A 15,301-nucleotide genomic window follows, 5' to 3' on the forward strand; every position below is an offset into this window, starting at 1 on the left:
GTGACCTTCCATTATCGCGGAGCTGAGATTCGTTAACTCAATCAGATATCTCACTCTGCAATCTGAGCTAACGAAGGTAAGTCGTACCTCACTCTCCTACTTACCATTCATCTCCTTATTCACTTTGTGAATATCTGACATCCGAAGTGTTAAGAGAAAAAAGCAACAGGTGAGAAGCAGAGTCAGACAAGTGGCAATGGAATTTAAACCTTCACTCGTCCAATTAAATCAGACTGGAAGTGAATGACCGGAGGCACACGGATAGGCATTTTGCTCGTCTCTCGCCACCATCAGCAGCATCTACAAGAGACACTGTCTCAAGAGGGCAACATCTATTATCAAAGGGGTCCCCACCATCCCAGCCGTGCCAGCTTTTCACAGCTCCAGTTGGGCAGGAGGTACAGAATCCTCAAGTCAACACCACCAGGTTCAAGAACAGCTACTTCCCTTCAACCATTTGGTGCTCTAACCAGCCGGCACAACCCCAATCACTAGAGTTTGGCAACACTATGACCACAGGCGTGGTGGGATGGAGATACAAAGAAGGTATCAAGCACTCCTTCTCTCCAGTAATGTACGGTTCACCCTTGGGTAAGGTGTAGCACCCCTCACCCGATCAGGGTCGCATGAAGCCACGGGAGCTGTGGTGGATGGTCGTTTGAGCAGCTGGTACATATCACAAGTCCTGGTTACGTGACCACTGACACCAGGCAGACAATCTCTGAACGGTATTGATAATGGCTAGGTCACCCATCTTTATAACGACACTGCCCAGAAGAAGGCAATGGTAAAGCACTTCTGTGGAAAAATTTGCCAAGATCAATCACGGTCATGTCATACGACACATACAAACAGACAATGACCACTTGCCACTAAACTAACTGTTTGCTTTGTTCTAATTATGTTCTTCCTTGTAACTATTGTGTTTAATTTGTTTGTGTTTCTTGCGAATGCTGCTTATCTGATGCTCTGCGGCTGTGATGCAGCGCCAACAAGTTTCTTGTTGCAGCTGCGCACACGTAGACCTGTGCAGATGACATTAAACTCAACTGTGGCCTGACCGGAAGCTCCAATCTGTGCCGGTTAGAGGGCAGTGAAACAGAATTCTGTGAGGAACAATATCTCCTCTACAATGGTCACATTGACAAGATTTAAATTTAGGCCTAAAACTGACAGACTTCCCTCCATATCTGCCCAGAAACCTCTTAATAATGAGATGTTTACAATCTATCTACCAGAGAAACGTTGTAAGTGTTGGGCAAGAGTCACCTGTTTAAGAATGTAGCATCAGGAAGCTTCTCTTATGTGGACAACAGTGAAACTCTGCAAATTATAGCAATAATAATGAAACCTTACAAAAATATAGACCATAAGAGCAAAATTAGGCCATTCAGCCCATTGAGTCTGCTTCACCATTTCATCATGGCTGATTTATTATCCCTCTCAACCCCATTCTCCTGCTTTGTTCCCATAACCTTACAAATCAAGAACCTACCAACCTCTGCTTTAAATATACCCCCAGCTGGCTGTGGCAATGAATTCCACCGATTCACCACCCTATAGCTAAATAAATTCCTCATCTCTGTTCTAAAGGGACAGCTTTCTATTCTGAGGCTCTGCCCTCTCTCCTAGACTCACTCACTATCGGAGACATCCTCTCCACATCCACTCTATCCAGCCCTTTCAATATTCAATAGGTTTCAATGAGATCCCCGCTCATTCTTCTCATTTCCAGTGAGTAGAGGCCCAGAGACAACAAATGCTCCTCATACATTAACCCTTTAATTCCCGGGATCATTCAGGTGAACCTCGTCCAGATACTCTCCAATGCCAGCACATCGTTTCCTAGATAAGGGGCCAAAAACTTGTTCACAATACTCCAAGTAAGACCAATAGCTTATAAAGCCTCAGCATTTCAATTCCATTACTAACAGATGGAAGTCTGCAAATTATGGCGCTTGAGAGTGAAACACTAGCCACGCCATCACTAGCTCAAACAGACTTGGAATGAATTCTGGAGCAAGGATACAGCACAGAGCTTTTGCCAAAGATCCAGCCAGCAAGGTTTCCGTTAGATGGGCTCTCACCTCAGCTGCAATGCAGAGAAGGAAGATGTCATGGTGCTCCAGTGCAGCAACACAAATGCACAGCAATGCATCATCGGTCCGACAGGACACTTACTTTTTGCCATCAGCTCTTTGATCTCCTCGGTGACAATGTCGTTTTCCAATGCCAAGAGCTCGAACTTACCGTCCTTGCTGCTGGACAGAGTCGATTCGGCAGAGGTGGTGCCACCACTATCGGAAAAGCTTCCCGATTTCCACTGTTTACTTGGGTATAGGAAACGACTGCAGAAACAAGAGGTAAATGCAGGACACGGTTGGAAACCACTCTTTTTAAAATACTTTTTATATTCTGGAGGGAAATCGTCTGCTAACTGGAGAAACTCCAGACGCGACGTACCTTTCCTTTCCTTTTTATAAGATGAATTAATGTAAGGCAAAAGTTGTAGTTTAATCATTTGTACTTTTTAACAAACTCATGTATTTTTCACTGTATGTGGTGGTTCATCCCCACTCACTGGCAGAAAACTATATAGCGGTTAAACTAAGGGTTCATCCCTTTCTCATTTTTCATTGGCTATGTAATTAGCAATGTAATTGTGCAAGAGTGATTGATTTATTTTATCTCAGGAATTTCTCGTCTCGATTACAAAAGTGATGTATTTTTCAGAGGCACCATCCTTTATCTTCGCTGTCTCTGCTGTTCAGTTATCTCTCTGCTTTGTTTCTCAGCTCTTTACTTAGTTCGCTTAGTATATGTTTGTTGTTTAAACTTTAAAATAAACGATCATTATGAATTAAGACTGCTTGCCGTTCTTGACTCCTGGAACAACCCTAAGGATCAGAAAATAACAGAGATCCAACAAATAAAATTCCTGATTTCCGCTGTTTACGGCTGCAGAAACAAAAGGTAAATGGAGTACCACGTTAACATTGCCACTTTGCAGAGGTCAAGTCACCCGGGAACGGGCTCTCGCGCATACGCTTACCTCTCCTGACTGTGACTTGCTATAATCGCCAGCTTGTTACTGCGGCTCATCACTAGGTGTGAGTTTCCCATCACCATCACTGCATCCATACATTTCGAGAGGGTGAACTGGAAAACAGGGCAGAAACAACACCACAACAAAATCAATTCAGAGCTAGTACGATCACCTGTCAACTCCGCCATTAACGGTCCCAAGCCCGGCTGCCAAAGGAGGAGGTTTGGGTGGGTGGGGCTGGCAACCCCATCACATAAAAACCCAGAGCTACAGAAACACCAACAGAAGCTCCAAAGACATCATCCCTGAGAGAGGCAGGATCTTAGTCTAGAAGACGTATGAAATCATGCGTGGGAGTGGTAGTAGATGATTGCCTCTCTGACTGTAGGCCTATGACTACTGGAGTGCTGCAGGGATCGGTGCTGGGTCTGTTGTTGTTTGTCATCTATATCAATGATCTGGACGATAACGTGGTAACCTCGATCAGCAAATTTGTGGATCACACCAAGATTGGACAGCGAGGAAGGCTATCATGGCCTGCACCAGGACCTGGACCAGCTGGAAAAAGGGCTGAAAAATGGCAGACAAGTGTGAGGAAGGTAGGACCAACCAGGGTAGGCCTTACACAGTGAACAGAGGCACTGAGGAGTGTGGTCTAACAAAGGGATCTGAAAATGTGGGTCCATCATTCATTGAAAATGGTGTCGCAGATAGATAGATTCGTAAAGAAAGCTTTTGGCACACTGGCCTTCATAAATCAATGTATTGAGTGCAGGAGGTGGGATGTTACGTTGAAGTTGTATAAGATGTTGCTGAGGTCTAATCGGAGTAGAATGTGCAGTTTTGGTCACCTACCTACAAGAAAGAGTACAGAGAAAATTTACAAGGATATTGTCCTGACTGGAGGACCTGAGTTATAAGGAAAGATTGAAAAGGTTAGGACTTTATTCCTTAGAACATAGAAGATTGAGAGAAGATTTGATAGAGGTATACAAAATTATGAGGGGTGTAGAGAGAGTAAATGGAAACAGGCTTTTTCCACTGAGACTACAACCAGAGGTCATGGGTTAAGGGTGAAAGGTGAAAAGTTTAAGGGGAACATGAGGGGAAACTTCTTCACTCAGATGGTTGTGAGAGTGTGGAACAAGCAGCCAGTGCACGTGGTGTCAATTGAGCTCGATTTCAACATTTAAGGGAAGTTTGGATAAATACATGGATGGTAGGGTTGTGGAGGTGCGGGTCCCTGATGATGATGTGTTTGATACAACATCGTGGGCTGTACGGCACTGCACTGTTCTACATTCTAATACACAGGGTGCAGAGGGATATAAACCACTGTTTTTAATTGTGAATATTGTGTATCTGATGCTCAGTGCCGGAGATGCTGCAGCAAGTACACTTTTAATTGCTTTTGGCTTTGATGTTCTGGATTTCCAGAATCTGCAGAATATCTTGTGTTTAAATTTCAGGTATGTTTATTGTGCATATGACAATAAACTTGACTCTCTGTGTACAGGCAGAAGGGATTTAGAGTCATACAATCAGGCCGTTCGGCCCATCCCATCCATGCCAAACCATTTAAACTGCCTAGTCTAGTCCCATCGACCATATTCCTCCACAACCTTCCCATCCAAACTCCTCTGAAATGTTGAAATCAAAATTGCACCCATTTGCACTGGCAACTCGTTCCATGCTCCCACTATTTTCTGCGAGAAGTTTCCCCTCATGTTCCCCTTAAACTTTTCACCTTTCAGCCTTAACCCATGACCTTAATTGTAGTCCCACCCAACCTCAGTGGAAAAAGGCTATTTGCATTTACCCTATCTATACTCCTCATAATTTTGTATATCTCTATCAAATCTCTCAATCTTCTACATTCTAGGGAATAAAGTCCTTCAATCTTTCCTTATAACTCAGGTCTTCCAGTACCAGCAACATACTTGTAAATTTTCTCTATACTTTCAACCTTATTTACATTTTTCCTGTGGGTAGGTGACCAAACAGCACACAATACTGCAAATTAGGCCTCACCAACATCTTGTACAACTTCAACATAACATCCCAACTTCAATACTCAATACATTGGTTTATGAAGGTCAATGTGCCAAAAGCTCTCTTTACAACCCCATCTATCTGTGATGTCGCTTCCAATGAATTGCGGATCTGTATCATATATGGATTTGTTTCATATACATAAGACAATAAGCTCGACTCTCTATATACAGGGAGGAGAAATTTTAATTAGGTGCCATTAGTTATAATTAGTTCAAAACAACATTGATGGTCCATGTTCTAAACCATATCTAACAAACCAATTTCCCCCGGGATCAATAAAGTATGACTACTACTACTACTACTACAACAACATAACGGTGATGCTGTGGTTTTCTGAAGTAACAGAGAGAGCTGAAAAGGGAGATGCAGTGATGTAGTCTATATGGATTTCCAAAAGGCTTTTCACAAGATACCACACTGAGGATGTTTGCCTTCAAGCCTAATGATCCTGTAACAGCAGTGACAGTTCTGGTTTAGGATGCCGCTGTGAATCTCAGCGACTTCTGGCTGGTGACCAATGAAACAAGGAAAACATCTAAATACATTGTTATTCACACTTTTTTTCTGGTAAATGATCATCACAAGCAATAGCCTGTAACTTCCCTTTGGACTTGGAGGCAATCCGATGTAGCAGAACCGGGGTGAGGCGAGGCAGCAGGCCTGTTGCCAAGATTGAGGAAGACCCGAGATTCAATGGACTTAAGAGCTGGGCCGAATCAGAAAGGTCCTGTACAGGCTGAATCAAGGCAACAGGGTCCAGACCCCAGAGCACGTCAAAGCCACTGAACCCAATGTTTGGATGGTGACTTAGGTGCAGGGCCGAATTGAAAAGGTCACGGCGAGATGAGGGATGGGCTGTTTCTGCAGCCTGCTCCACTCTTGCACTGAACAAAGGATCTGTGGCCCGGACCCACTGTGGACCAGCTCAGAACAATATTTGCTTGTGCTGGCATTTTTTTTATTCTCTGCACATTGGGGAGACTTCTTTTGTTTTTTTTTGAGTTTCCTTGTTTGTGGCTGTCTGTTAGGAGACAAATCACTATTTTTGAACGTTTTGTACCCAGGCCCCAGAAGAACACTGTCTAATTCAGCTGTATCTATGTATAGTTTGAATGGTAATTAAACTTATTGATTTGATTGACTTGAATCTCAAGGTTGTATAATATATACTTATTTCGATAATAAGAGTATTTTGAACTTTGAAAGAGGATGAGAGTACAAGTAAATGGAGAGTTTCAGAGATGACAGGTCGGTGCAAAGACCACTGGGGAGCCTTTTCTCCTACATACTAATGACTTTAACAACAGAAGAACACTTTGGAACTGAGACGAGTTTGTGTTTCAGGGAATGCTTCCGTGTCAGCTGTCGCCTGGAAGCCAGCTGCACTGGGTTATCGCGCCGGGCACTCACATGGGTCACAATGCTCACGGCAGAAGGACTCATCAGAATAACTCCAGGGCCAGTGGGAGGGTGGCGGGCGGCAGGCTGGATCAGTGATATCTGTTTTCTCTTGAATGTGGAAGGTGAAGAGATGATCTAATTGAGAGATGGAAGGATAATTGAAGAATGTTTGGGGATGTTTTTATAGAGGGCACAGAGATGTTGGTGGTAAAACTGCTGCATCACAGAGACATCAGTCCAATCCTGGCCTCATCTGCTGTTTATGTGGAGTTTGCACGCTCTTCCCATCACTACATGAATTTTCCCCAGGTGCTCCAAATCCCTCTCCCTCCCCACTGCCCACATGCTGTGGCACAGATTCCTGAGCTATCGGATTCCAAAGTGTTATTTTCCAAAAGAAAATTCCATTTAAGTGGAGGATTATCTGCCCTCAATTTGAATCCTTACCTGGGATTCTTTCAGGATCTGCTGGCCCCACCAAACGGGGTTGACATCCACCACGATAACCAGGAGGTTGACATCTTCATCTGTTCGGAAAATTAAAGGAAAATGTGGTCACCAATGACTGGCTGTTGAATATTATGGTATGCCTTCAGAGAGCAACAGCATAATAGGCTCTTGATATCAGGGTGTCTGCGAGGCTCCAGTGCCAGGAATCAATCCTGTTCCAGGATGAGATGGAAGTTATTGGGCAGGGTGCTGAGAGGATAACAATGAAGAAGTGGCAATTGCCCTCACAGAGACTACAGCACTGATGTGACCCCACATCCAAGTGTCGGGCTCTGGTGGTCTCAGAACCTCCTAACCATTCAGATTCTCCAATTCCAATCCCTTACACATAACTCATTCCTTTCGCTCCAGCCCGATAACTCAAAGTTCAAAGTAAGTTTATTATCAAATGACATATATCTCGCCATATACAACCCTCAGATTTGTTTTCTTGCGGGCATACTCCGTAAATCCAATAACCATAATGGAATCAATTAAAGCAACACACACAAAACGCTGGAGGAACTCAGCAGGCCAGGCAGCATCTATGGAAAAGATTGCAGTCGACATTTCGGGCCAAGACCCTTCAGGACAGTCCTGACGAAAGGTCTTGGCACAAAGCGCCGACTGTACTCTTTTCCACAGATGCTGCCTGACTTGCTGGGTTCCTCCAGCATTTTGTGTGTGTTGCTTGGATATCCAACATCTGCAGATTTTCTCTAGATGAAAGACTGCACCCAACAGGATGGACAAACAACATCATACAAAAGACATAAACGGTACAAATACAAATGAAAAGAAGAAAATAATAATAGTAAATAAATAAGGAATAAATACTGAGACCATGAGATGAAGAGCCCTTGAAAGTGAGTTCACTGGCTGTGGAAACAGTTCAGTGACGGGGTGAGTGAGGTTATCCCCACTGGTTCAGCAGCCTGATGGTTGGGGGGTAATAACTGTTCCCGAACCTGGTGGTGTGACTCCTGAGGCTCCTGTACCTTGTTACCACACAATCCTCACAACCTATGCTCTCCTTTCAACACAACCCTTTAAAATCCATTAAAGAACTTAGTGGGTCAGGCAACATCTTTGGAAAGAAATGGACAGTCAGTATTTCAGGCTAAGACCCTTCATCTGGCCTTTTATTCAGGCAAAGAAAGAGGTATGTTTAATGTCATTTCCAGTACACAAGTGTAAAGGAGAATGAAATAACTGTTACTCCAGATTCAATGCAGCACAAAAAAAAACACACAGTAAGATAAAGAACCCAATAATAATAAAAAGCACAGTAAATATAAATACATGAGATAGCTAATATGCATAGATTGACTGTATGTCCATAAAGTGATGCTTGACACAGGAGTGTCTGTACATAAAGTGACTCAGACAGGAGAAGATAAAGTAGTGGTGGTTGGGGTTGTGGAAGGGTGGAGGTGTCAATCAGCCTTACTGCATGGTGAAAGTAACTGTTTTTGAGTCTGGTGGTCCTGGTGTGGATGCTACATAGCCTCCTCCCTGAAGGGAATGAGACAAACAGTCCATGAGCAGGGTGGGTGGGAGCCTTCATGATGTTACTGGCTCTTTTCTGCATTTATGTCCATGATGGTGGGTAGGCTGGTGCTGGTGATGTGTTGGGCAGCTTTGACAACCCGTCGTACAGCCTTCCTGTCTGCCGCAGTGCAGTTTCCATACCATAGAGTGGTACAGTGGGTTAGAATGCTCCAAACTACAAATGTAGAATGATCAGTAGGGATGTGCAAAGTCCATCTGTCTTCAACCTCCTCAGGAGGTAGAGGCATAGGTGAGATTTCCTGACTGTGTAGGATGTGTTCTGGGGCAGTGGGTGAGGGGGGGGGTTCTGCAAAATGTATACCCCCAGGAGTTTGGAGACCAGAATAACAAAAATAGAATAATTTGCTTTGATGAATTTAGTCCTGTTGGCACATTGCGATAGCTTAAGACTGTTAAGAGCTGTTGGGAGTGATTTAAACTAATATAGTGGGGAATGGGAACCAGTGTGATAGAGCTGAGGATGAGCCAGCAGGTTTACAAGTAGATGATGGGTGTAACATGAATGTAAGGAAGGACAAGCCAGTGACTGAGTACAAATGCAGACAGAGCAAAGAGTTAAATTGTACCACAGAGGCAAAATTCAAAAGGGCGAAGATTGCAGGACTGAAGGTGCTGTATTTAAATGTGTGTAACATTCGGAATAAGCTGGACGAACTCGTGATGCAATTAGAGATTGGTTGGTATGACATTGTGGGCATCACTGAACCGTGCCGGAAAGAAGGCCATAGTTGGGAGCTTAAAATCAAAGGATATAGTTTGTATTGAAAGGACGGGCAGGAAGGCATAGGCGGTGGTGTGACTCTGTTGTTAAGAGATGGAATTACATCTTTAGAAAGAGGTGAAATAGGGTCAGAGAATGTCGAATCTTTGTTGGTGGAGTTAAGAAATTGCAAGGATTAAAAAACCATTATGGGAATCAAATAGTAGCCAAGATGTGGGGCTGAGATTGCAAAGGGAGCTGGAAAAGGCATGTAATAAGTGTAATGTCACAATTGTAATGGGGGACTTACAATATGCAAGAGGATCGGGAAAATCAGGTTGATATAGGATCGCAAGAGAGGGAATTTGTTGAATCCTTATGAGATGGCTTTTTAGAGTAGCTTGTGTTTGAGCCTACTCAGGGAAAGGCTATCTTAGATTGGCTGTTGTATAACAACCCAGATCTTATTAGGAACCCTTAGGAAACTGTCATCATAATATGATTGAATTCATACTGCAACTTGAGAGGGAGAAGTATAAGTCAGAGGCATCAGTATCGCAATGGAATAAAGGGAATTACAGAGGCATGAAAGAGGAGCTTGCCCAGGTGGATTGGTGGAGGATACCGGCAGGGATGATGACACAGCAGAGATGACTGAAGTTTCTGGGAATAGTTCACAAGGCGCAGGATAGAGATGTCCCACAGAGGAAGAAGTTCTCAAATGGCAAGGGTAGGCAACCGTGGTTGTCATAGGAAGTTAAGGACTGCATAAAGGCCAAGGAAAGTGCATATAAGGTAGCAAAAGTGAGTGGGAAATTGGATGATTAGGAAGCTCTGAAAAACCAAAAAAAAGCAACTAAAAAAAGCTATAAGAAGGGAAAAGATGAAATATAAGGGCAAACTAGCCAATAATATAAAGCAGGATACCAAAAGTTATTTCAGTTATATAAGGTGTAAAAGGGAGGTGAGAGTTGATATTGGACCACTGGAAAATGATGCTGGTGAGGAAGTATTGGGGACAAAGAAATGGTGGATGAACTTAATGAGTATTTTGTATCTGCCTTCACTGTGGAAGGCACTAGCAGTGTACCAGAGATCTGTGAGTGTCAGGAAGCAGGAGTGAATGCCATTGCTATTACAAAGGAAAAAGTGCCAGGCAAACTCAAAGGTCTTAAGGTGGATAAGTCACCTGGGCCAGATGGACTACATCCCAGAGTCCTGAGAGAGGTTGCTGCAGAGATATTGGGTGCATTGGTCATGATCTTTCAAGCATCACTTGATTCTGGCATGGTCTCGGAGGACTGGAAGATTGCAAATGTCATTCCACCCTTCAAGAAGGGAGGAAGGCAAAAGAGAGGAAATTATAGGCCAGTTTGCCTAACCTCAGTGGTTGGGAAACTGTTGGGGTCTACTATTAAGGTAGAGGTACTTGGTATCAAGGTACTTGGAGACTAGTGATAAAATAAGTCAAGGTCAGCATGGTTTCTGTAAAGGGAAATTTTGCCTGACAAATCTGTGAGAGTTCTTCAAGGAAGTAACAAGCAGGGTGGACAAAGGAGAGGCAGTAGATGTCACTTACTTAGATCTTCAAAAGGCATTTGAGAAAAGGTGCCACATGAGGCTGCTTAACAAGATAAAATTCTATGGCGTAACAGGAAAGATACTTGCATGGATAATGGAATGGCTGACAGGCAGGAGGCAGTGAGTGGGAATAAAAGGGTTTTTTTCTGGTTGGCTATGAGTGACTAGTGGCGTTCCTCAGAGGTCAGTATTGGGACCGCTACTTTTCACATTGTTTGTCAATGATTTGGATAATGGAATTGATGGCTTTGTGGCAAAGTTTGCAGATGATACAAAGATAAGTGGAGGGGTAGGTAGTGCTGAGGAAGCAATTTGATTGCAGCAGGACTTAGACAAATTGGAAGAATGGGCAAAAAAGTGGCAGGTGGAATGCAGTATTGGGAAATGTATGATAATGCATTTTGGTAAAAGTGTGGACTATTACCTACATGTGGAGAAGGTTCAAACATCAGAGGTACAGAGGGACTTGGGAGCCCTCATGCAAGACTCCCAGAAGGTTAATTTACAGGTTGAGTCTGTGGCAAAGAAGGCAAATGCACTGTTGGCATTCATTTCAAGGGGAATAGAATATAAAAGCAAGGAGAGAATGCTGAGCCTTTATAAGACACTAGTCAGGCCGCACTTGGAGGATTGTCAACAGTTTTGGGCCCCATATCTCAAAAAGGATGTATTACCATTGGAGGGAGTCCAGAGGAGGTTCACGAGAATTATTCCAGGAATGAAGAGGTTAACATATGAGGAGCATTTGGCAGCTTTAGGCCTGTACTCACTGGAACTTAGAAGAATGCAGGGGATCTCATTGAAACCTACCGAATGTTGAAAGGACTAGATAGGGTGGATGTGAAGAGGATGTTTCCTTTGATGAGGGGATCCAGAACTAGAGGGCACAGCCTCAAAATTAAGGAGCGACCCTTTACAACAGAGGTAAGGAGGAATTTTCTTTAGCCAGAGAGCAGTGAATCTGTGGAATGCTCTGCCACAGACTGCGGTGGAGGACAAGTCTGTGAGGATACTTAAGGCGGAAGTTGATTTATTCCTGATTGGTTAGAACAACAAAGGATATAGCGAGAAGGCAGGTGTATGGGGTTGAGTGGGATCCGGGATCAGCCATGATGGAATGGCAAAGCAGACTCGAAAGGATGAATGGCCTAATTCTGCTCCTATGTCTTATGGACCATACTGTGATTGGGAATTCTAACTGGTTATTTAGTGAGATCTGTAATTTTCATTAGATTTCAACCAACTCTCACTGGAAGCAAATTCCCCAAGTGCAGGCAAACATCAGTGTGGAGGGGTTATCAGAGGGAGGGAATCTGAGGAGAAGAGCAATGAAGATGGGGGGATAGAGGGAGGGGAGGGTGGGGGAGATGGAAGGGATAAGGTGGATGAAGGTGTATGGAGGATGAAGAAGAGGGGTAATGAAGGGGTGTGGGATTGGGGTAGAGGAATGGGGTAGGGAGTAAGGCAGGGGAGGGGAGCGTGGTGAGAGGGAAGTAGTGGAGAGAGGAGATGAGGTGGTTGATGGGAGGAGGGAGAGGATGAGGTGAGAGTGTGCAAGGGATGTAGGGAATGAGGCGGGGATGGGAATGTGGTGGAGAGGGGATGAGATGGTGAGAGTGTGCGGGGATGAAGAAAGGGGTCTGATTTAGGGGAATGGGCTGGGGTATAGGAGGCGGGGAAGGGAATGTGGTGGTGAGAGTGTGCGGGGATGAAGAAAGGGGTGTGATTTAGGGGAATGGGGTGGGGTATAGGAGGCGGGGGAAGGGAATGTGGTGGTGAGAGTGTGCGGGGATGAAGAAAGGGGTGTGATTTAGGGGAATGGGTGGGGGATAGGAGGCAGGGGAGGGGAATGTGGTGGTGAGAGTGTGCGGGGATGAAGAAAGGGGTGTGATTTAGGGGAATGGGCTGGGGGATAGGAGGCGGGGGAAGGGAATGTGGTGGTGAGAGTGTGCGGGGATGAAGAAAGGGGTGTGATTTAGGGGAATGGGGTGGGATATAGGAGGCAGGGGAGGGGAATGTGGTGGTGAGAGTGTGCGGGGATGAAGAAAGGGGTCTGATTTCGGGGAATGGGGTGGGGGATAGAAGGCAGGGGAGGGGAATGTGGTGGTGAGAGTGTGCGGGGATGAAGAAAGGGGTGTGATTTAGGGGAATGGGGTGGGGTATAGGAGGTGGGGGAAGGGAATGTGGTGGTAAGAGTGTGCGGGGATGAAGAAAGGGGTGTGATTTGGGGAATGGGCTGGGGGATAGGAGGCAGGGGAGGGGAATGTGGTGGTGAGAGTGTGCGGGGATGAAGAAAGGGGTGTGATTTAGGGGAATGGGCTGGGGGATAGGAGGCAGGGGAAGGGAATGTGGTGGTGAGAGTGTGCGGGGATGAAGAAAGGGGTCTGATTTCGGGGAATGGGGTGGGGGATAGAAAGCAGGGGAGGGGAATGTGGTGGTGAGAGTGTGCGGGGATGAAGAAAGGGGTGTGATTTAGGGGAATGGGGTGGGGTATAGGAGGTGGGGGAAGGGAATGTGGTGGTAAGAGTGTGCGGGGATGAAGAAAGGGGTGTGATTTGGGGAATGGGCTGGGGGATAGGAGGCAGGGGAGGGGAATGTGGTGGTGAGAGTGTGCGGGGATGAAGAAAGGGGTGTGATTTAGGGGAATGGGCTGGGGGATAGGAGGCAGGGGAAGGGAATGTGGTGGTGTGAGTGTGCGGGGGTGAAGAAAGGGGTGTGATTTAGGGGAATGGGGTGGGGTATAGGAGGCGGGGGAAGGGAATGTGGTGATGAGAGTGTGCGGGGATGAAGAAAGGGGTGTGATTTAGGGGAATGGGGTGGGGTACAGGAGGCGGGGAGGGGAATGTGGTGGTGAGAGTGTGCGGGGATGAAGAAAGGGGTGTGATTTAGGGGAATGGGCTGGGGGATAGGAGGCAGGGGAGGGGAATGTGGTGGTGAGACTGCGGGGATGAAGAAAGGGGTGTGATTTAGGGGAATGGGTTGGGGGATAGGAGGCAGGGGAGGGGAATGTGGTGGTGAGAGTGTGCGGGGATGAAGAAAGGGGTGTGATTTAGGGGAATGGGGTGGGGTATTGGAGGCAGGGCAGGAGAATGTGGTGGTGAGAGTGTGCGGGTTGAAGGGGTGTGATTTAGGGGAATGGGCTGGGGATAGGAGGCAGGGGAGGGGAATGTGGTGATGAGAGTGTGCGGGGATGAAGGAAGGGGTGTGATTTAGGGGAATGGGGTGGGGTATAGGAGGCAGGGGAGGGGAATGTGGTGGGGTATAGGAGGCAGGGGAGGGGAATGTGGTGGTGAGAGTGTGCGGGGATGAAGAAAGGGGTGTGATTTAGGGGAATGGGGTGGGGTACAGGAGGCAGGGGAGGGGAATGTGGTGGTGAGAGTGTGCGGGGATGAAGAAAGGGGTGTGATTTAGGGGAATGGGCTGGGGGATAGGAGGCAGGGGAGGGGAATGTGGTGGTGAGACTGTGCGGGGATGAAGAAAGGGGTGTGATTTAGGGGAATGGGTTGGGGGATAGGAGGCAGGGGAGGGGAATGTGGTGGTGAGAGTGTGCGGGGATGAAGAAAGGGGTGTGATTTAGGGGAATGGGGTGGGGTATAGGAGGCAGGGGAGGGGAATGTGGTGGTGAGAGTGTGCGGGTTGAAGGGGTGTGATTTAGGGGAATGGGCTGGGGGATAGGAGGCAGGGGAGGGGAATGTGGTGGTGAGAGTGTGCGGGTTGAAGGGGTGTGATTTAGGGGAATGTGGTGGGGTATAGGAGGCAGGGGAGGGGAATGTGGTGGTGAGAGTGTGAGGGGATGAAGAAAGGGGTGTGATTTAGGGGAATGGGGTGGGGTATAGGAGGCAGGGGAGGGGAATGTGGTGGTGAGAGTGTGCGGGTTGAAGGGGTGTGATTTAGGGGAATGGGGTGGGGGATAGGAGGCAGGGGAGGGGAATGTGGTGGTGAGAGTGTGTGGGGATGAAGGAAGGGGTGTGATTTAGGGGAATGGGGTGGGGGATAGGAGGCAGGGGAGGGGAATGTGGTGGTGAGAGTGTGTGGGGATGAAGGAAGGGGTGTGATTTAGGGGAATGGGGTGGGGTATAGGAGGCAGGGGAGGGTAATGTGGTGGGGTATAGGAGGCAGGGGAGGGGAATGTGGTGGTGAGAGTGTGAGGGGATGAAGAAAGGGGTGTGATTTAGGGGAATGGGGTGGGGTATAGGAGGCAGGGGAGGGGAATGTGGTGGTGAGAGTGTGCGGGTTGAAGGGGTGTGATTTAGGGGAATGGGGTGGGGGATAGGAGGCAGGGGAGGGGAATGTGGTGGTGAGAGTGTGAGGGGATGAAGAAAGGGGTGTGATTTAGGGGAATGGGGTGGGGTATAGGAGGCGGGGGAAGGATGAGGAATAAAGGAGAGGGTGATGAAAGGGGTATGATGCTGGGGAGGGGAAGGAGAGGGTATGAAGGATGGGTGTAGGTCAGGCGG

The 15,301-nt window shown here is 46.6% G+C and overlaps 1 protein-coding gene across 3 annotated transcripts in view; it reads right to left on the reverse strand.

Moving 5' to 3' along the window:
• gtf2h3 (general transcription factor IIH, polypeptide 3) overlaps nt 1-15,301 on the reverse strand; it is a 28,497-nt gene that overhangs the window by 13,025 nt on the left and 171 nt on the right. The window contains exons 1-6 of one of the 3 annotated variants that reach the window (XM_063074005.1): nt 11,519-11,651; nt 6,950-7,029; nt 3,053-3,159; nt 2,182-2,348; nt 2,030-2,092; nt 105-134 (exon numbers count right to left, since the gene is read on the reverse strand). In XM_063074005.1, the coding sequence (XP_062930075.1) occupies nt 105-134; nt 2,030-2,092; nt 2,182-2,348; nt 3,053-3,141 (349 nt within the window). In that variant the 5' untranslated portion in view covers nt 3,142-3,159; nt 6,950-7,029; nt 11,519-11,651. Of the gene's footprint in view, nt 1-104; nt 135-2,029; nt 2,093-2,181; nt 2,349-3,052; nt 3,160-6,949; nt 7,030-11,518; nt 11,652-15,301 lie in introns of those variants that run through there. The other 2 variants (XM_063074004.1, XM_063074003.1) reach the window with 2 other exon arrangements.

This window comes from Mobula hypostoma, chromosome 21 (assembly GCF_963921235.1).
Source record: "Mobula hypostoma chromosome 21, sMobHyp1.1, whole genome shotgun sequence".
Lineage (NCBI taxonomy): Eukaryota > Metazoa > Chordata > Chondrichthyes > Myliobatiformes > Myliobatidae > Mobula > Mobula hypostoma.